Below are 22,502 nucleotides of genomic sequence, written 5' to 3'. Positions count from 1 at the left end.
GTGTAATACATTTACACTGTCTCTACCTTACAAAGCTAACCATGTAAAAATGGCTATCTGGAGAACAAACCTATACCTAACAGCATTTGAAATTTTAGATAAAGGGAAAATTCCACTGGCTCAGGATCACCAATTTTTTTTCTGACCATCAGTATGCTCTGAGTAACTAATATCCATACTGTCTCCTTCACCACTGAATTTTACCACATTTTTTCCATACAGAAATTAGGTTCCTCTCTATTGGGGATGTATTTGCAGTCTTCCATGCACCCTTTGCAGTGCAGGAAGAGAGGGAAGGAGGAAGCCAGGAAGCCAAAGTGACAGCCCATTGCCACCTCTGTGTCCTCTTCTGTCTGCAAGCCCAGGACAGTGGTGAAACTCCAGACCTTTCAGCATCTCCAAGCCTGGCTTTTCTTTCACGACTGGCACCTGTCCTGCCTTTGTTCCCTGGTTGTCCCACCATAAGGCTTCAGATCTGTGTAACTCTTGCACAGCTGTGTTGTGAAAGATGGTGTTCAGGCTCCCTTCCTGAACCTTCCTTCAGTCTGTAGCCCTGGTATTTGCAAAGGGGTCACATTTAATGTCCTTCCTTGTTAGCCCAGTTAAATCACCTGTGAACAGTTCTGTCTGATCAAGTCTATTTCTGCAAGCCTTTCCATCTCTTTGACCTTTATAGTTTTTTGTGTTTACCATTATATTACACAGGCAACCAAACTTTCAGCATCCTCACAGGAATATTAAACCAAAGTTTATTAATAATCACTGTGAAAGTTTTCTTTGCTCCTAAAACTATATTTTTTCTATTTTGCTCTCATCCTTGATCTTTCAGAGCCTCTCAAGCACTTGGAGTAATTCCTGTGGTGTTGCCCTAGAACAGGAAAACATAATAGCAGTCATATATCTGTGACTGTATACACAGATTGAGCCATTTCATATTCAGAGTTTGCTTAGAAATTGTAATAGCATTTGCCCTTCTGTGCACAGACTTCTGTATTTCTTCCCAATTTATCTGTAAACCAGTTTTGGTTCCTGACCACTGAATTCCCTTCAGTCTGTAAAAAGCCTTCAGGCAACTGAGCTATCAGCACTACATTCATTTTTTTTTCCCCAGTGCTCTTTTAGCAGTGCCATGAGACTTCTTAGCAAGGCAGCTGAACTTGGCCATATTCCAGTAGATGCCTTTGAGCACATGGGCTTAATTTCCTTCCTTGTAGTAGACCATTTAAATCTGTTTCTTCTTTTTTAAGGCACTTTGAATAGTTCTGTTTTCTAGTAGAAAAACAAATTGCAACAGTAAATCTTTTTTTAACTAGTGTGGAACAAGGAGCAAAATTAATGAATGTAATGTCATCGACTCAAACCCCAGTGAAATATATCTTTGATTCTTCACTCCTAAATCTGTACCTGCATTTATATATTCACACCACCCAGTATGTGCATATCAGTTTGTGTAATATATGAATAAAAAACATTAAATTTTTTCAAGTATATGAATTCAATTCTATCTTCATATAGCATATCAGTGAACTGTCATTATGCTGGCAATATTTTTGCTCTGTTTTCAATTTTTGCAAAGTCCCAAGATACTTTCCTAAACTTGGGAATTTTTTATGAGCCTCCTCCTGCCAATAGCCATTTCATGGCCTCTTCTCCTCCCCACTCTCACAAAGTTGCACTGCTGCCCCATAGGGCTCAGGGAGGCCCACAGGGCTAAGAACAGACTTTTGTATCTTTGATGTTTAGAGGTTTATGGATAGGTCACCATCCAAGCCAATCTACAGTGCATTTGTGCTGGGAAAAAGTCCACTGAATTTAGTGAAGCTGATGAAACTCATGGAAATGCATTTGTTCAAAAACTCAGTTTTGTGAAGTAAATAACATGCCATGAAAAATGTCAGTGTGATGGCTGAGCTGTGATGTTCAGTGTATAAATATTTCCTAGCACCTTGTGACTCCCAGCTAGAAAAACAACAAACCCCCTCTCTAAGACGAACATACCAGTGACCAGTGGCTTTATTAGGCTGGTCGATGTCTGGGTGTTAAACACACGCAGTGTCTGGAGTGCTGGTGGCTGCAGATGCTGTACAATTCCCATTCTCACAGCAGATATCACAGGACTTTGTTCAGAGAGAAGGGGTAGAAACTTCTTCACCTGATGTCATTCTGCACCCACTCCAAACCAGCCACCCTCAGGCTGGATGAATCTTTGCCTGGAGGTGCCTGTTTCCCCCAGCATGCAGAGGAAGCCTGCTTGGAGATGTCAGCTTGGTTAGGCTACCTGCAAGGAACTGACAGGTTCTGCTAGGACAGCAGGACCCTTCACTGCAGGCACAAATCCCCTGTGGCTCATCCAAGTGATGAGTATGTGTTTCATGTATCATCAGTTTATGAGAGTCAGTCCAATGTGTGCATGTTTGCATTTCAGAGTGTGCTTAGTTCAGGGACTGGGGTAGTTTGCTGTACTAGGACTTCAAAAACTGATTTTACATCTAGGCAATGTGTTCAGTGGCTGCTTAATACACATTGTTCTTACACTGCAGCCATATCCCATGGGGAAAAGCTGTACCAGCCCAGTGCAATTAAGAAATAAATGTAATATTAAAAATATTTACCTGAGGAAGCGTTTTCAAGTTGTCCATATATCATCAGTGAAACATAACATGATTTCTTCAGAATCTCTGGATATTGAAAAAGTCAGGAGACATCATGAAAAACGTTAAGAATTTCAGCCAAAATGGTGAGAATACAGCATGTAAAAAGGGAATTTGTGCTGTAAACTCTTAACCAGAGCAATCTTAACCACAGCAGTAAAGACTCAATGAAAACTGCTCCCTGAGCAATTTTTAAAACAGAGAGGTTTTTTACTTCTGAAGTTGGATGTGCGTGTTGCATGTTGTTCTACTCTTCTTCCTCTTTCGTTAAGTTGGTTTAGAATTGCTGTAATTTTCAAAGTATTCATTATGTTTAGAGCCCTTTAGCATGCAGTGAATCTGTGTCCTTATGGCCTTTAAGTGAAGTCCACACATGTAGCCATTGTGCCAGTCTCTTTCCCTGCAGCTCTCTGCTGCTTGCAAATACTCCCTTGACAAAGCAGCAGTGATTACCTCTTTCCTTTGTCATCTGCAAACTAGGTCTTCCTTTCTTCTCTAACACTCTGGACGCTTAAAAAGCCTTGTTAGGTTTTTATCTTCTGGATCTTTCTTACAGTGTTACATCCTAAACTAAAACTAAACTAAACTGTAGTATCTAATGAATTCCCTTTTTTTTTTTTATGTTTAATAATCTGTAGTTAAAATTACTTCGGAAATATTGTTAACAGATGGGTTTGATACAAAATCAGATTCTTGGGGCTATAATTTGATACAAACCTGTTACATTATCATAATCACTAGGATTAAATTTAGATTTATACGCCAACACTGACTCAGGAGTTAAGTCCTATGAGTGAGAGAAAATTAGGCTGACATGCACTGCAGTATGTAACTTCCACATTTTATTTTGTACATACGGATTAACTAATTTTCTTACAATAATAATAATAGCCCTATTCTGATTTAAAACTTCAGTACCTCTGTTTATTAGTAGGAGTTATTACTGGCTTTCACTGGCATGAGATCACAATTAGGCACTTCCTATATTAATTTCTCGCAGTGTATTATTTGGGCAGAAGATACATTGTAGCACGACTCTGGATATCACAAACTAAATGGATTCTCTAGAGAAGACCATTTTTTTTTCAGTAAATCAAGCTCATAGCTGAATCTGTACAAGCAACAAAAGCTGCAGGCATGCATCAAGGTCCAGCATCCACCAATTGTGTATGTAATATTCCAGGAGTAAACCCAGATTAGAGTGATTGCTGTTTCTCCAGCTGATGGTAGTGACCTGCTTTGAAGCCTCAAATTACAGTGATCAGTTTCCACAAGGGCTCTGAATGTAATTACTGACAATGTGGGACTTATTGCTGAAGGGTTTGCAAGAGAGTAGTGTTTTATATTGAATTAGATAATAAATAATGAAACCAGTAAATAATAATAAATGTATTTTTTCAGAGTCACTTTTCTGTGAAGAAGGGAGCTGCGGCCTTGGGTATTGGTACAGATAGTGTGATTTTGATTAGATGTGATGAAAGGTAAGTGAAGATGTCAAATATGGCTCTTTTTGTGGTGCATAACAGGATCATCAGGTGCTCATCTCAGAGACAGTATGTAGGATGTGGTCAGCAGTTGGTATAATTTGTCACAGCACTGTCATCTTCAGCAGCTTTGCACTGCTTCATCCCACTTGAGGAACTGGCTCTGTTAGTAGTTTCTTTATGGGTCTATTTTTGGAGTTCAGAAAAAATCTTAAAAGTTCCTTTCCTCAGAGGTTTCTGATTTTTTTTTCTTTCATTGTGATGTGAAACAAGATATCAAATGAATATAATTTACATTTTGTGCTAAGAAACTAGGAGGAAGCTTGTTTTGGTCAAATCAGACTCTCACATTTTGATCCATTAAAAAGGGCTGAAGTGGGCCTTTTATAGGAATAAACTATTTAGGAGCTTTTGCTAATAATAATAATAATAATTCAATTCCTTCATGCCCCCACCATCTTTCTCAGCTGGATTGCATTTCCCTCAGTGCCCTTGACAGGGACATGTTGTGATAGGATGAGAAGAGAAGGATCTTGGCAGCACTGTGGGAAGCATAGGCTGAGGAGGATGGTGGTCCCTGGAAGCCAACAGCACAGGAGGCAACAAATCTGCAGCTCACACAGGCTCTGAAAAAGGGTGGTAGATAACTTCTGGCTTAACTCACCCTACTGAAAGGTTACAATTCTCTGTGAAAAATCACTTTGAGGAAAAAAAAAGTATATTAACAAAATCAGCATGTTCTGATAAAATTTTTCTGATTTGGGCAAAACACTTTATGTCAGACAAAAAAATTAATAGAACAATTCTTATTGATTCTGTTGAGAGTCTTTCCAATAGAAAATGCGATTTGAGTCCCTCATTGTTATAAGGTATTGAATTAATTATGTCTCTAACAGAAATGGAAGGCTTTGCTGCTATCAAAATAATCTGCTCCCACATTAAAAAACAAGCATCAAGTAAGCAATTTACAGTGCTAATCACAGTGCCTGGATATTGACTTATGGTCCTATTATCTCTTTATTAACAAAAGACTGAACACACCTTGAAGAGCATTTAATTACGTCAGAACAACCAACACACATCAAAATAAATCCCCAGTTGTTTCTATTCACTGGAGATGGATGTGGATCAATGAAGCCACGTCTTCCTTTTCTTCTTGTGCAAATTCAGCGAGATGGTTTTCTGTGAAGACCACAATGGTTGTCCTGCCCACGCTGAAGGAAACAGCAGGATTGCTGATTGTCACAGCAGACACCACAGGGGCACAGCAGATTGTTTGCACAGGATGTGGGCTGCTGTGGTTGAGAAGACCCTCTGTGAAGATGTGGCCTGTGGAAGGGTGAAGGAGCACGCTGATATATTTTTGATGTTTTCAGTATGACCAAACATCCTGGTGGCTCTTTCCCATTCTGATCCACACCTGCCAAGTTTGCCTTGTTTAGCTGGTAAACCTTGGCATTGCTTGGGTATTGCACTCTCCTGGCCATGAATTCCTGCATCTACTTGATGTGACATGGGGCTGGATAATCGCTTGCTTTGGTAAAAAATTTTGGGCAGTGGAAGCATCTGCCCAGTTCTGTGTATGTTTCTGTGCACAAGCTCACTAAATCAGAAACTATTAAAGATCAACATCTAAATTATGGTTTGAGGAGGAACTCATTGCCCTTCTTTGACTTCGTTTTATTTTTTTTTATTCCTCTAATGATCCCAGGAACATTTTTGAGGATAAGAGTATTATTACTTTTCTGTGAACATGTGCATATATCTGGAGGGAACTCACAAGGAGCTGAATACTCTTTAGACCTTCCTTGCCCTTCTGCAAGAAAAATCTGGATTAATATTTGGATTTTTGGAGCTTTTTATTTTTATTTATTCTTTCAGTATTTTAGTGTTTAAAATGTGCAGGAGAGATTTTGCAAAAAAAATCAGCAGTGCAAAGCCATTTCTACAGAAATAAATACTGTCTTATTGTAAGCTATATAAGGATGAAAACATACAAACCAATAGCATTTTATTACAATAAACTAATAATTTTTTTACAAAAGGACATACATCCAAATGCAATGAAAACAGTTCAAAGGTTTTCATGCAAAATGAAACTACAAACTAATGGGTTTATTAGTTTCCATGTAACTTCATTTTGAGCTTTAATTAAGGTTCTTTTTTTGTAGCAACGGGAAATGAGGGCCTACTGAAAGAAGAAATCTGAAAAAGTCTTTAAAAATTTTTATCAATCTAAATGTACAACATTGAAAGTCAGTGAAGACTTTATTTCTGCAACATTGGAATCTATCATGTTTGTATTGCTGGTATTCATACTGCCTCTTCCTTTATAGACTTGCTTGTGTCTAAAGCAAAGAAAACCATAGCCTTAATATTCAGTATCAGCACTGTTTTATCTTGTACCTAGTTTAATTTACAGGATTTCCTGAATTAGTCTTCAAGCCTTACACGACTGAGTCTGACCCTGAAGTAGATGGTTCATGCAGCAGGTGTTGCAAGAGCCTGGCAGTGCATTTAGTGAGTCTAAACTGGCAGCTTCTCACATCCAGCAAATGCAAACATGTAATTCACTAAACAGGGGAGAAGTCATCCCTGGGAGCACAGAGACAACTGCTGACAGCACAGCTGAGCTGCACTGCTCAAGACCCTGCAGCTCAGCTGGCATTTTCTCTGCCTGCAGAGAGAGGACCAAGGGATTTGGCACCCAATGAACTTCTTGGGATGCTGGGCTGAGCCTCTCCCTGGGAGGCTGAAGCTTATTCCCAGGACTGTAACTTCAGACAGGATCAAGAGGCTCTAAGGAGCAGCATCAGTCTTCAATGGAGTGGCCACTTTCTCTGTTACTATCATCATATTGATGCAAATATATTGACTAAATAATTAGTCAAAAAACTAATTTAGTAAAAACTCAGACTAATGGACACAGTCTTTCCGTGCTCTTCAATGCAACATAATTCTTGGGCAAAAAAGTGCCTTTGCTCCTTCTTTGGGTTTCCTATTTAGTGAAGAAGTAACAGCAAAAGTTGATTTCAAGATCAAGTTACTGATATAACTCTCTCTTGCTCCAGAGGGAAAATGATCCCATCAGACCTTGAAAGAAGAATTGTTGAAGCCAAACAAAAAGTAAGTTCAGCAGCTTTTCTGCTTCCAAAGAAGAAAAAACCATGAAGAATGGTAAAGCTGGTTATTTGCTTTCCTTGATAAAACAACAAGTCTTGCCCATTAAGTTTTATTTCTTAGAAATATAGCCTACCAATTAATGAGGCAAGAGTTGCTGAGAAAATAAGTTTAGAGCTACTTTATAATATCCATGAGCTATTTGGCTTTCTTTTTATATGGTGTTTTGCATAACATCCTCCGCTTTTATATTATCAGCCTATGATGCAGCTTCTCAGCTGAATATTGTCAAAACCAGAGTAATCATTTTGGGGAATTTGTTTTATCTTAATTGAAAATTGGGATTGAACATATTTTTCATAGATTCACCAAATCAATGGAAGGTAAACTAAAGTCCACATATCTCTAAAAATACTCACACTTTTGTATTTGTTCACTAAGAGAGGCTAGAATTAAAGCATTAGATTGAAGTATGCAATGAACTCAGCCCTGTGCTTTCAGCATTTATATTCACTAGACACACAGCAGCCAAAGCTGATTAATAGCAAAAATCTTCATTAAAAGCACTTTTTTCCAAGAAAATAAACAAAGTGGATAAAAAAATAAAGCAAGATGACAGTAGAGTGCCACTCAAACCTACTGACTATTGCAGAAGGATGTTTGGACTTTTTTGATGGTTTGAAGCCCAATTCTTGACCTCTAAGTACTCCTTATGAAATCAACGTAACTAAAAATGAAATTAAAATTAAACGCTGGTATAGATTGGAGTAGACCCTTGATCTCATAGTGCAGAGTGATGGCTGGTGAGTGCTCTGCTGTGAGGCACATCATTTAGCAGAGGGAATCCAAGAGATAGTCCCTGGCGTCTGTGGAGGCTGCCTTTACCTGTGAAGAGCTGGGAGGGATGGGGATGGGGCTGGAGGCGAGCCCCACACCTCCCCTGCCCCAGGAGACACCCTAAGACACAGTTCCCACTGACAAAACTGGGGCACCACATGGCCAGACCCTCACTGGGCTGATTGCAGCGCAGCCAGGACACGGCCACCAGCAATGCTTCTCTCACTGTGGTGCCCGCTTGAGGTTTGTTTATGTGACATCCTGCAGTGCAGACTTTTTTGTTTCAGGCAGGTGGTGTGAAGCAGAATTGTTCTGTTGAGCCCTTACCTGTCTCATGCATCCTAATAACTGGAGGATACTGGTTTGGAAATTTGCTGCCACCTTAAGGTAGAAACTGTAATACCGCTGGCATCTAAACGTGGAGAAAGCCAGAGCAACACAGCAGGGGTGTCCTCTGGGACACACTTGTGGGGTCACTGTGGGGGCAGCACAAGGGGAGCTGGGGCTGCTGTGGGATGAGGCGGCTGCACCACTCGGACCATGCATAACATCCCTCTGCTTTCTTGCAGGGATTTGTTCCTTTTCTGGTGAGTGCCACAGCTGGGACAACAGTATATGGGGCATTTGATCCTCTCATAGCTATTGCAGACATCTGCAAGAAATACAAAATCTGGATGCACGTGGATGTAAGTACCATCGTATGTGAAGGGCTGGATTAAAAGGTGTATTAACATTAATTTTTTCATTTTGGAGAGTGTCATCTTGTACAAAATCCATTGTATTTAGTTCCTGTAATTAAGTCTAACATCCAAGCACTGACTTCCCACTCCTCTGAAAGGCTCAGGTCAGGGGAATATTTTAGGAGCTGTGACTGTAGTTGTGCTTGTAGCAACTGGGACACTTAAGCTGACCTAGTTTGAGTGCTTTTGGATTTCAGCTTTATCTTTAAATGCCATTAGTAAAGAAACACGTAAGAAGCATACTGAGCACTGGCTCAGCTTCTGCAGCAGCTGCAAAATAAATACATAAGGAAAAGGATACATTTGTCTGGAATAAAGTACTGCAAATTGCTGATCAGGTTAATGCAAGTGCTAGGGAAATTTATCAGATTGGCTACTTACCTTTATCCAGACTCTTGCCAAGAAATCTTTTGAAGGATCATCTTTCAGCCCTAGAATATCTTCTATGTCATTTTTGCAAATCCTTTCTCCAAAAAAGCTTGGTAATTGACTTCCTATAGGTTTGGGAGTCTTGATTTTGTATTACTGTGTGAGCCAAAATCAAACCATTCAAAGGACGAATTTGTATTTACCTAAAGTATTTCTCAGTCACATGAAATGCCTGCTTGTCCCAGATCTCTGTGAGGAAAGCCAGTGAGTAGAGGGCAAGCAGTAGTGAGTCCAAAATATGACGGAAATCCCCCCGAGCAGCTGAGATCCCAGCCTAGTTTGTTATTGTAGCTTAGTGGCTATAAGGGGAAAGGCAGCTGACCCAGAAGCAGCTCTGCAAGTCGCTAATTACAGCATGGGGCAGCCCCATGTGCCAGTGTCACAGGGGCTGAGGGAAGGGTTTGCAGATGATGAGGGTGAGTGCCTGCATTAGGGGCTATTAACTGATGCTTCCAAGCTACTGGAAGAAAATTGTTAGCACAGCTCATGCCTCAGGCCCCATCTGCCTGGTCATTTTGGAATGTGCCACATCAGCGAGATAAAAAGGGTCCCGAAGTGATGGGAGCACACAGATGTCACACGGAGGAAAGCAGGGCTCTCATTAAGATGATGTGTCTTGCCTTCCAGGGAGCGTGGGGTGGTGGGCTCCTGATGTCAAGGAAGCACAAATGGAAGTTAAATGGCATCGAAAGGTATGATTTATTAGTATCAATAAAAGACATTTATTAAATGCATTTTAACATACTTGTGATTACCATAGCAGTGCCTATAAAAATTAAGTGTCAATGTTATCTCTGAGATATATCTGGGAGAAATCATAAGCAGCAATGTGGAGTGCCTTTGTGCCACAGTAGTGCGGGAATTTGTTTTGAAGTATAAACAGCAGACATTCCATGCTTGTTTCTCTGTTCACCCAACACACATTCACACGTCCAGAGTAGTTTCTGCAGAATTCTCTGATTCAACATCCAACATGAGTTAGGAATTTCATTTCTCTAAGAAGTGAATCCTGTAGGTCTTTATACTGAAGTATAAAACTTTAAAACCTGCAGCTAGGGCAGATGTCCCCTGCTCTGTCACTTCTGGAGAGAATAGCCCTCTCCAGACTGTGTTATTGATGTCTTCAGTAAATCTGTGCCTGGATATATACACAGCTGTAGTCATGAGCTCATACATATTGCAGATAATGCAGATGACCATAAATGATGCTAGTCCAGGCTGGAAGGGCTGAGCTTAAACTTAAAAACAGCTGCTTACTCAGAAACATTTAGTTAAGCTGTGGAAATCCTTTTTCTAGCATGTTGAGATTTATCTACATTCAAGGAAATGCAAAAACCATTCAGGATTTTTGTGAGCCACAAATGAGTGGAAGCTCAGAGAGTATTTTGAGAAAATTCATAGGTTTTGTATTCTTCCCAGTCACCTATTTAGTCCACTTTAGGGACTTAGAGACAGTATACTGGGCTAGATGGAGTCACTTGTATTTCTGTACTTACTGAAGCCCATGATGTTTTAGACTAAATTATTACTCCCTTCCTCCTTCTTTATCACTAAATCAAATTGCTGTTCCTTGCCAATTAAAATTACAAACAACTTCCTCATCCTGATCCTGGAGATTAGGAGGATACCTTGATGATTCAGTTCTTTTCTCATGCAAAATTTGAAAAGCAGCCAATGATTCTATGAGTTTCATTTAGTTAAGATTGCCTACAGCACTCCAGATGTATATATCATGCATTAAAAGGACATATATCCAAATATCTAGTAAGTAAAAATCCACCTTGTTGTCTGTGAGGGCAGAGTATGGAACTAAGGGTTTGCCTCCCAAATTGCTGTCCAAATTGTGCTGGAATGAGAAGTTCAGGTTAAATCTACTTTGGAGCATTTTCCACATAATATGCTTTAGATCCAGAACTCCACTGGATTTTATTAAGTGCTTCGATAAGCACCATCTCAATATGTTTGGCACTGATTAAGGAAATTTGTTATTTTGAATGCTGTTCCTCTGCTTGCTGGACACATTTCAGTTTGTCCAGATCTCACGTGTGGGAACCTTTAGAGCAGACCTTTTATGGACCTTTTTATTTTCATGGTAGATAATGGAGTCATCACAGGTCTGAGTAGGAGAGAGCTGAAGCTGTTAGTCATGTTTGTTAGGAGATGGAACATTTGCTGCAGCACACTGTGCTCTGAGCGTTCACATCCTTCTGCTAACAGTCCAGCAGAAATTCTCCTGTCACAGGAGTTGCAGGACTGTCCCTACCATGCCCTCCAGTCTCCCCATGGCAGATTTCAAGGTGCTGGAAGATGCCCTGAAGGAAGCATGAGCCCCAGTGTGTGGAGCAGATGGGTCTGGCCAACATCAGGAGTTCCAGCCTGGTGTCCCCTGTCCAGAGGCTCAGGCAGGGAGTGGCAAACTACATGAGAAAAGCACATGTGCAGTGAGTGAGTGCTCCCTTAGAGGGTCACGGCTTCCCAGGGCCGTGGCTGGTCAGTGATTGCATCAATCTGTATTTAATGATGGCTCAGGACCAGATTCTGCCAGTCATGAATCTCTCCTGTCATCCATTTGAAATCTGTAAAGGAAAAACATTTATATTTTTCTATCTTTGACCCACGGCCAAAAAATCATATAGGTTCTTGGTGCTCAGTTACTTGGGCAAACATGAGATGCTTTTGGAAAACATCTGTGGATTCCTATAGATTTTTTTTTACTTCACTGTTTGTCTTGGTCAGCAATTTCTTCAAACACAAACTGATGACACAAGCCCAAAAATAACTGATAACAAATGAAAAATGGTAGATTTTTATTTTACATAGTTAATTCTTTTTCTGTGTGCAATTGGTATGTAATTAGGTAAATAAGTGACCATAGGGTAAATTAAATGCTTTAAACAGATAATTCACATCTGGCTGTTGTCAGTAAGTAACCCTTTTGCTTGAGAAAATGCATACCACTATCATTACTTAGAGGTCTCTTAAAGAATTTCTGTCTGATTTTGCAAAGGCACAAATAAAATTAAAAAACATCATGTCAAGGGAAATTCACAGATCTGAGTGGATGTTCAGAACCATTAGCTTTGGTGTTGTAATCAGATGACTGACTGAGCTGCTTAAGAGCTGCCAAATACTCAAAAAGCCAAGCCAAGTGGCCAGATGTTGACTGTAGAAGACTGTTCCCTACAGATTTTGCATCAGGCACTTGCACAGTTCCATTTAAGTCGCAAAGAATAAAGCACAGAAGTACTGCCTGCTGTCGGTGTGAATTTTGAAATTGCTTGCTTTGAAGGAGTGGAGGGAATTTGGCAGGAGGTGCATAAACCTGTAGCACTGTCTCCAAGTCCTGCAAAGGAAAACACTGCTAGATTCTAACATGTTCACCTCTGTTCCCATCAGTGTTACCTGCGAGTGTGTCCTGGGTCCTTTAAGTTTTCACGTGCCTCAGTTGACTGATTTATACCATCAAAATACAAATCACTGCACTAGATAAAATCACATGCACTAGGTGTCCTTGACAGCTTGCCAAATAGGATGCAAATATATATATATATATACATTTGCCAGCTAATCCATCATATGTAACAATAGTAATTACAAAATAGCCAGTCAAGCATAACACAAAATTAAAATGATAAACAACTGGATAATCTTCCATTCAGCCCTCACCACAGTCCCAAATGCCCTTTCTCTAGACTATATTGTGTCAGCTCTCTGTTTGTTCCCAAAACTTAGGCTGACAGCAGTTTTTCCAGCACATGTGTCCTGAAGGGCGACAGGATCAGACTTTTCAGGCAGGATGGGTCAGTTCCGTGCTTATTACTGTAGTTGTGTGAATTGCTGTAGCCAAGCAAAAATTAAGGAGCTATGAAAATTTGCCATCATCAGAGCAACAAGAAAAATTACTTTGGGCTAGGTTTTCCAGGTTACTCAGAGACTTAGTGATACCCAGAAGTATTTCAAGGAATTTTTTTGAATGCCTGTGTGAGCTAATTACTAAACTCCTGCTGAAATTGGAATCAGAGGGAGGGAAATCTGCTAGGCTGCCAGCTTCCTATCTCTGTCTTTAATTGACTGTGTAATTTTAGGAAGTTCATCAGTCAAGTGTGTGTTTTTAGGAAGTTTGCCCTATGTTTGTAAAGTATAGATGACTCCCCCGAAAGTTTAATACTGATTAAATTTAGTGGATAGAGCAATTATCCTGTGGTAAATTGCCAGGATTGTCATCCAAAAGCCAACTGGAGTGGATTAGGTCCCTTGTGAAGGCATTGCTTTCCTAACATCAGCCATGATTATTTTCAGCTTTGCTTGCTCAGAAAAAGAAAAAAGTGAGTATTGCTACATGTTTGGTATTATTCTAATTATTTCTAAATGCCTCTGGGGTTTCATCACATGTACAATATCTGAGTTTCATCTGGTTTTCTATCCCAGGGCTAACTCAGTAACCTGGAACCCTCACAAGATGATGGGTGTCCCACTGCAGTGTTCAGCCCTGCTAGTAAGAGAAGAGGTATGTCAAAATATACGTGCTTCTCTGCTTCTTTCTGGTATTTTACGTCTGAAAATCCTGGATATTTTCTTCATAATGGTGCCATAGCTAGTATTTGCAGGATTATAACAGGAACTGAGAAAGGACCTCTATTTACATGCTTCAGCCATGACTGCAAAAGGAATTAAAGCAGATACCCAGCAAAAATGAGCCAATCAATGGCGATATGTGTGCAGAGTTTTGTGACTTTCCATTCTAAACGTTCATGGTTTGGTTGTGGCTGCATAACTGTGTAACACCACTAGTTGCTGTGTAGCATAAGATGTAACTGCAGGCAAACTCTGGTCCTCTTGGGGCGAAAGTCATGGTTTGCATGCAGCACACCATTTGGTCTAGAATTGAGGCATCATTACACTTTCTAGACTTTTACAATATTCCTACCCAGCTTTGATCTATATATCCACTTGGGGGCACATGGAAGTAAAAATGGAACAGTAAGTGTACTTGGAATAAAAAGTAGTCATTTTATTTAGTGCTAGGATTTGAATTATCCTTCAAGCCTGTCATTTTCATATAACCATCAGTTCCTGGGAGCTGCTGTACAGCCACCACTAATAGACCAGATATCAGAAAGCTGGTTGCTGTTTTGCTAACAGCTGTACAACAGATTGTATACAAAGTGATTGCACTTAGGAAGAGAGGAACTAGCTTCTCTTTGCCCTCTGGGTGAGTTCCCCAAGACAAAGCCTGCCCAGCTGAAGTCAGTACCATCCTCGACTTCTCGTGAGAACAGATGGTTCAGATTAGGAGAAAGTCAATTTTTTCCCCCCCATCTCATTTTGTTATCTCAGTTTTAAGTTACACATAAAGATTAGACTTGATGATAAACAGCCATGTTATGATTCTTCTTGGACTGGAATTTGCCATTTTAGGCAATAGCCCTAAGGTGTACCATAAACTTGGCTGAGATCTTAACTAGAGCCAGAAAGTGTCTCTCTGCATTTTACTTAAAAAGCTAAAAAGGAACCCTCATGCTTCCATGAGCCAGGTTTCCTCACCTTGTTGGCTTCTGTCCCTCCCACAAAGTTACCTCTTAGAATGGTGTATTGCAGCCCAGAAATAGCTCTAGCTGGGTTTTTAATGGCCATATGCTCTTCTGTCTGTTCAAAGCTTTCTATACTACTTAAGCATCCAATCTACAGCTGAGGACTTTGCAGGAAAGAACTGTTCCTACAAAGAAAGAAAACAATAAAACTCAGAATTTTAGAGATCAAAGCAACTGAAAAGTGCTGTGATATTCTTTAGATTAGTCACCAATTGTCTTGGTCTGACTAAGAAAAGAAGACTTCAAAGGAAAGGAGGAAAAGGAACCAGAACAAAGAATAAAAGGCAAGATCCAAAAACGAAGTGAAACATAAGAATGCTGGGAAGCACAATGTCCAGCTTTTTAAAATATTTATTTGGATCTGGGAGTGGATTACACATAGCTGGATTAAGTACCAAGGCATCTTGGGCACTGCTAACCTAGGTTTTGTGCTTTTTTTCTATCTTCCTTTTGCACTTGGACATATATTCGACCGAATGTGGGTGTTGGTAATTTTTCACCCGAAGCAACCCTCAAAGCAGTAGCCAAATCTGTGCCAACATGCCTGTGCTTGTGTCTTTGTGTCCATAAGGGATTGATGCAGAGCTGCAATCAAATGCATGCTTCCTACCTCTTTCAACAAGACAAGCACTACGACCTGTCCTACGACACGGGAGACAAGGCTTTGCAGTGCGGGCGGCACGTTGATGTCTTCAAGCTATGGCTGATGTGGAGGGCAAAGGTAGGACTGCCTGCTACACATTTGTTTGTATTAAAATAATGCACACCAGATACACTTGAGGGGTTTTTCTTTCTGTAATCATAATTTCAGAAAATACCTGACCTGAGTTTCACATATATAACATGAAAGAAAGAACATTATTATTTTCTGGGGGTTTTATACTTTTAACAACTGAGCTTCAAAGCAGCACACATGATTTTGAAACTTGAACTGTATGGCTTTGCATAGCATTTGCCTTTTGTACTGTAGGAGTCTGACAGCATAAATCATATAACTAGGAATGTTGTTAGATTTCTAGAAATAAAAAAGATGTTTTAATTATATTCAGAAATTATACATGGTAAATCAAGACTGGAATACCTAGTTTCATGCAGTATATATGAAGTAATTTTTTGAAGGAGTAGAGGAAAACTCATCAAAAACTCTTCACTGGGAAATCTGTAAACACCAGCTCTAATGATTACTTTCTTTATATTGCTAAATAAGTTATTGCATGTATTTATTTATGTCAGGTTGCCTACGGTTGGTTCAGAGGAGATGATATCACTGTTTTCATTTCCAGAAAGCCTTAAAGATTCTCATTAAACCTCTGAGGAGGTGTGGGAGTCTGCAAAGGAATATGCAATAGCTCTTATGCTAACTGGGGTCTGCAGAGTGGCAGGCAATTTTAGCCACATGTCTCTTTTACTCCAAGCCTTTCTCCCAGGGCTACCTCTACTCTGTTTTGAAATCTCTGTACACAGAGGCATAATGACATGGGCTTTCAAGTCAGTTCTGCACTGCCAGAACAGATTTAGCAGAGACTTGCATCCATTACTCAGAGACATTTCTCCTAAAGCCTATTTTTTCAATACACCTTGTGCTGCTTTTTCTCTTCTCACACTCTGCTTGTAATATTAATATTACAAAATAGGATGTGTGTTTCTTAAAGAGTTTTATCTATTCCAGCTGTTTATTCCCCTTCCTCCCTCTTGAAGCTGTGTGCTTTGTTTGAGGCATCCCAGTTGGTGATTGCAGGAACAATTATGATGTCACAGAGAGGATTATGCCTTCGGCCAGAGAAGAAAAAGCAGACTTTTCTGCAGCTCTTAAAAACACAGCTTCTGAGTTAGTATAGTATCTGTTAGAAAAGAAGAGAGAAGAGCACTACAGAGGCAGAGTAGTATCTAAACAAAGTGTGCATTTTACAGGCATCAGACTGGGCTCTAAAAGTGTATCTATCCATTCTGTGCTTAACTAAAATGGAAAAAATTATTCTTGGAAAGCCCCCATCATATAATTCCTGAATTAAAATCCCCTATCCTGAAAGCAGCAGAAGACTCCCCATGTCTGCAACTCAACACCTCCTGAAGACCCCCTCTGTGATGGTCCAAGCTGTCCAAAACCATCCTCAGCCTCTCTGGAAAATCTACCAGAGTCACCCTTTGAGGTTCTATTCAGGTTTTCAGCAGAATATTCCTGAGAACCAAGCAAGTGCCTGATGCTTATTTTGCAGAATTGGCTATAGAGGTGTCAGTGGCATGAGCTAGAGACAAATTATCTCTGCTTATCAAAGTGCCCTTTATCACATGGAATCAGATCCTTCAGAGACTTCTGAGAGGTGACTGGTGCTGATGTGTAGGCAAGTATTGCATGGTCCTTCTGCCCTTTTAATTCATGGAGCAGATATTTACATAACATCTTTTCTTCATCTCTCTGTAAAGGGAACCACAGGATTTGAAGCACAAATTGATAAGTGCTTGGAACTTGCTGAATACCTATACAATAAAATAAAGAACAGAGAAGGGTATGAAATGGTGTTTGATGGAAAGGTATGTACTGCAACTTATTTTTCTCCGTTGGTCAACAGTGTTTGCTACATTACCTATTGGAATTCTACCAACAGGTCAAATCAAACAGCATGAGACAGAAAGCAGGAACCCTTGTAACAAAACCTGTTGTTGTGCCAGTTCCTCTCTTCCTCAAGGAATGCAGGGACAAGAGCAATGAGGCAGCTGTGCATAAGTGTTCAGTTTGCTCAGTTTAACTCTGCTGAAATAAAACACCAGTATCTCAGCCTAACACAACACACAGAGGCACAATGAGAACCAGCTCTTATGTTATAAAAACAAGTTGCAGTTTCCTAATAGCGGGGCCTGTTAGGAGTGGGGCTACAGTACCCCACACAGCTCTGAAAGGACAATAGTGCAGAGCAGTTTTATCAGCATTCTTTGGTGGGCAGTCACAGGGGAACTGGGGTGCATCATCTGCACTGAGGTCCCTGCTGTGATGGGGTGCAGTCAGCAGGGCAGGGGCTAGTGTTGCCTGGGAGCTCAGCTGGCTCATGGAACAGAGGTAGCACCACTGTCTGAGGTGCAGATATCACCAGGCAGGTTTTGTGGAGAAATTCCAGCTGAGATGGGAGCCCTGGATACCAGGAGCTTGGCTGGAGCACAGTGCCCAGGGCAAGGCAGTGCAGCCTGGTTGGGTGGCTGTACCTCTGCTGTGCTCACCATTGCTGTGTGGGCAAGCTCTCCAGCTGTGAGGGCTGGGACAGGCCTGGGAGAAACCTCTGTTACGAAGTTAGCTGGTGTTCTGTCTGTAAAAGAGAACGAAGATGAACATCACTATGTTTCTTCAGAGATTAATATCCACACACCACTATGGAAATTATTTTCCCCACCTCTCACGTCATCACTGGATTTTGTCCACTGGGTCTGATGATGAATAAAGGAACTGGCAGCAGAAGGAGTTGTTTTAAAACACATTTAGCATCCGGCAAAGGGGAACATAGCAAGGCAGGCAACTGTTGGGAGACGGGAAAAATGCACAAAATGCCAACTAGTTCTTACTTTATGCCTTTCTGCTTAGTGCTTCCATAGATGTTAAATGAGCTAAGATGCTGTGGTGCATGCATATTAATCCAGCAGCTAGCTGAATCAAATTGAGAAGTAATAAATTTCATTAAATGTAAGAAAATCTTAGACTGTCTTATGCACCACCTGTGGCTCCTGTTTACAGAATCAGATTCTGTCTTATTCTGTCATGTAATAAAAGTAAATGACACGGTCCTCACCTCTAAATTATCTCTAATAGACTCTTGCCTTAGCCACACGATCCCTTCAGCCCCTGGAGGGGACAGGAGCTGCAAAATCCAGATGCCTTTCAGAAAGGCATAAATATATTTGCCCAGCTGGATGATGTGTTTCTGCCTCTGACACCCTGGGAATAAATTGCTTAGAATTATCTTTTCTGCATTAATAACGATGATGACTCTCCGTGGACCACAATAATGAAAACCATTGACTGCTGTCACAAGATAATGTATGAGAGGGAGAGAAGGCATGAACTTAATTGCAATTGAGCTATTATGAGCATTTCTTACAACATAAGCTATTATTATTCTGTGCTTAGCCTCAGCACACAAACGTCTGCTTCTGGTACATCCCTCCCAGCTTGCGTGGAATGGAGGACGGCGAAGAGAGAACGAGCCGCCTGATGAAGGTGAGCAGTGAAACCCTTGCAGGCAGGCAATCCCCAGAGTGATCTCCCAGGGCACAGGGCAAGCTGAGCTTCTGGCAAATGACACCTCCATGGTGCTTTTGCTGCCGGTCAGTCTGGCAGCACCTTGTTCTGGCTGCCAGGTGTGGTATTCCCTGGCTTTGCCTGATCTCCAGAGCAGTATTTGCTCTGTGTTTATGTACTGAGGCTACTGTGAACTGCAGTGACTAAACCCAGCAAGGGCAGGAAAGCTCAACAATACTACAGCACCCTGGCATAGGAGAACAATTGTAGACAAGTTATGAACAATACAAAAAAGAGTTACTGGGTCCCTGCCAGCAGTATTGGGGAAGTAGCAGAGGGAAATTTCCCCAGTCATTTAAAGAGCAGGACAAAGAAAAGGGATAAATTGAATGCCTTTTCAATGTGACACTTATTCCTTACTGGAGATGAATGTTTTTATTAATATTAGATGTAATTTCATTTCAGCTGCTTGTAGCTCTCCATCCTGTACAAAAAAAAAAGGAAGTATATTCTGTTTTAATAATAATGAGGGTGATGATAATAATGAAAATAATTATAATAATAACAATAATAATAGTCCTCATCATCATCCCCCACTTTTTGTTGCTCTGCAGGTGGCACCAGTGATAAAAGCCAGGATGATGGAGTATGGCACTACCATGGTGAGCTATCAGCCCCTGGGAGACAAAGTGAACTTCTTCCGGATGGTCATCTCCAACCCTGCAGCCACTCACCAAGACATTGATTTCCTGATTGATGAAATAGAACGCCTGGGACAAGATTTATAATAACTGGGTTTGCAAGTCTGTTCCTGGACCTCTAAATAGACAATTAAGTTGTCACAAACTGTGCGAATGTATTTGTAGTTTGTTCCAAAGTAAATCTATTTCTATATTGTGGCGTTGGAGTAGAGTACAGTTTAAAATCAAGAAACATGGCTCCTTTAAAGTCCTTTCCTGAGTTTTAGAATGCCTCCTTAATAATTAGCTGCACAAAAAAGCTTCATTGAAACAAATAAGGAAGACCAGAAGATACTTAAAATTTTACCCCAGATTTTAACACAGTAATTACTTTAAATTAACAGCAATCAGACTGAATGATACCAAAGTTGCCCAAAATTATGACAAAATCAGATTGGGGGGAAGTGGGAGGGGGTGGTGAGATGCAGACTATACATGCTGTATGTTTAAAAGTGAAAGGATTTTGCCTTTTTCGTAGTGTTAGAACAGAATTTCTAATTTACCTATAGCAACATTTCAAATGTATTTAAATAAGTATAGTTTTACAAAAGGAAATATATATATATATATAAAAATCCTATTTTGTAAACTATATATTTTTATTTTATATGGGTTATAAAACTGCAAGTACAGAAGCTGAAAATTAACTGGGATTCTTTTTTTTTGATGGAGGTGCCTCGAATATTTATTACTGCTTATTTTAAAAGACAAGCCCATGTAATACATTCTTTCTCCATGTCATATGGATTGTACATCTCCAGGGTTGGTTACTGAAAAACCTCAAGAGGACTGCAGCTCTTACAACCACTTAATAAAATCAATTACAGTACAACAATAGGATGCTATTATTCCTAATTATGTTTCCCACGTGGCCTGAGCAGACGCACAATCAATATACAGTGCTAACCAAGACTGAAATAAGGTTGTATCTGGATGGTTTATGTGTTTTAAAAAGCCTATTAAAAAAGGTCACGTCTGAGTAAATTCTTATCTCGAAACTATTTCTGCTGTGAGCAGTCCCAAGCTACACTGAAAACCTCACAGCCACATTAAGAAGGTGAAGACTTCTTACAGATGTACAGGTCTGCAAGACAAGACCTAAATTCAATGTGACTGTAATCTGAGTGACAGGGATGGGGTCTAAGTACAAACTGTTCTGTCAAAGGATTCTCACAGTGCTGGACTCCATCCTTGTCTACAGTGAAGTCAAGATATGGCTACATCTGCCAAAGAACAACCCCTATAGAGCCTCAAAACCTTTTTAGAAACATGGGCACAGCTCTTGCAGAAATTAATTGCTGTATCATTCCTTAGCTTTAGAAGTGTCTCTGGCATGGAAACTTAAATTTATCCTTTTCCCCTGCAACATCTGGAAGTGTTGGTAAGAGTTCTGCAGCTTAGATCTGTCTATTTATAACCCTACTAAAGTTTTGGTTTTAACTTTGCCTGAATGGCCAACTTGTGTTTGTAAAGCAATATGGTTTTGCTGTCTCTAAAATACTTGAAGACAAAAATGAAGTGCAATGTGGGTTTAATTTAATCTAAAATAGATATATGGAGTATTGATTCAATGTAATATGAGGACATGAAGTAAGAGGAAATAAATAGTGTCTGTAATTGTGTTGCCTTTATTATATTGATAGTACTGTTTTGTCACCTCAGATTGAGGCTGTGCACTTTAGATTTAAACTGTACAATGTTGCAAATCAACATGTGTTGCTGTATAAGCTTGTACAATATATTATTGATATGTCATTATTTGTGTGGTAGTAGTATTGACTCTTGATATTGTAAGAACTGCATTCACGCCTGTCCCTCTACTGTATCTTTGCTTGTGTTAACCTCTCCTCTCAGCTTCTGGGCACACCCCTCACCTCACTTCAGTGGACTTCCATTGCTACCTGCATCATAGTGTTTCAAGCCAAGCTGTAGAGGAGATATCAATTCTATCAGGAAGGCCTCAATGTGACCTCTGCTAAACGTCAAAATCAGCAGATTAATCGCTGAAAAATACTGAGTAGCGCAGCAAATTATATTCTTTTTTCTTGCTGGGAAAAAGGCAAGCAAAGAACTTAAAAAGTAAAAATAGGACAGGGACAATGATGAAGGTGATCAGTAGCCTGGTTACATCTTGCATGTGCAATTACATTTCAAAGTGCTAAGTGCAAACAGCATATTTATTAGATGTATGTGCCAGTCCAAGATTTACATTTGGTGTTCCAGGAGAACCAGCATTATTTTTTTTTTTTACACATTACTGTACTTATTGCAGCCAGGAAGGAGCAGCATAGCAATCTGTTCTTGTGTTTGACCAAAGTATCTTATCTGTGGTGTTGATCTAAATCCAAATAAAAGTGTAACGTGTGACTCTGGGTCTTTTCATTAGCAGCACTGATGAGCACTCTAAGCGTTTATCACTTGTGCCATTTTGGAGCAAGGCCCCAATAAAGAGAATGTTTAATTGGAACTTTTTGTGTCTCCTGATGGATTTTTTCATTACAAGATGCATTCTGTTCACTACTGTAACGTAAAAACACCAACTCCTCCTCCAGACCTTTTCTGAGTCTGTACTCCAGACCTTTTTTGGAGGCAATACTCAGCACCAGCATACAGGGGTAAATCTGCCATCTGGTATTCCTGCACCTTATCTTTACAGGATGGATTTAGTTGCTTTTTTCTTCTCAA

At 40.2% G+C, this 22,502-nt stretch overlaps 1 protein-coding gene across 1 annotated transcript in view; it reads left to right on the top strand.

Moving 5' to 3' along the window:
* Positions 1-22,284, top strand: part of GAD2 (glutamate decarboxylase 2) — a 41,086-nt gene extending 18,802 nt beyond the window's left edge. Inside the window, exons 8-16 of the mRNA XM_014882216.2 lie at positions 4,053-4,132; positions 7,207-7,261; positions 8,662-8,778; positions 9,889-9,953; positions 13,690-13,768; positions 15,424-15,573; positions 17,277-17,384; positions 18,967-19,056; positions 19,692-22,284. Coding sequence (XP_014737702.1) covers positions 4,053-4,132; positions 7,207-7,261; positions 8,662-8,778; positions 9,889-9,953; positions 13,690-13,768; positions 15,424-15,573; positions 17,277-17,384; positions 18,967-19,056; positions 19,692-19,865 — 918 coding nt within the window. The 3' untranslated portion in view covers positions 19,866-22,284. The remainder of the gene's footprint in view (positions 1-4,052; positions 4,133-7,206; positions 7,262-8,661; positions 8,779-9,888; positions 9,954-13,689; positions 13,769-15,423; positions 15,574-17,276; positions 17,385-18,966; positions 19,057-19,691) is intronic.
* The last annotated feature ends 218 nt before the right edge of the window (positions 22,285-22,502 follow it).

Source organism: Sturnus vulgaris, chromosome 1 (genome assembly GCF_052056855.1).
Source record: "Sturnus vulgaris isolate bStuVul1 chromosome 1, bStuVul1.hap1, whole genome shotgun sequence".
Taxonomy (NCBI): domain Eukaryota; kingdom Metazoa; phylum Chordata; class Aves; order Passeriformes; family Sturnidae; genus Sturnus; species Sturnus vulgaris.
This window is presented reverse-complemented; position numbering and strand designations above follow the sequence as displayed.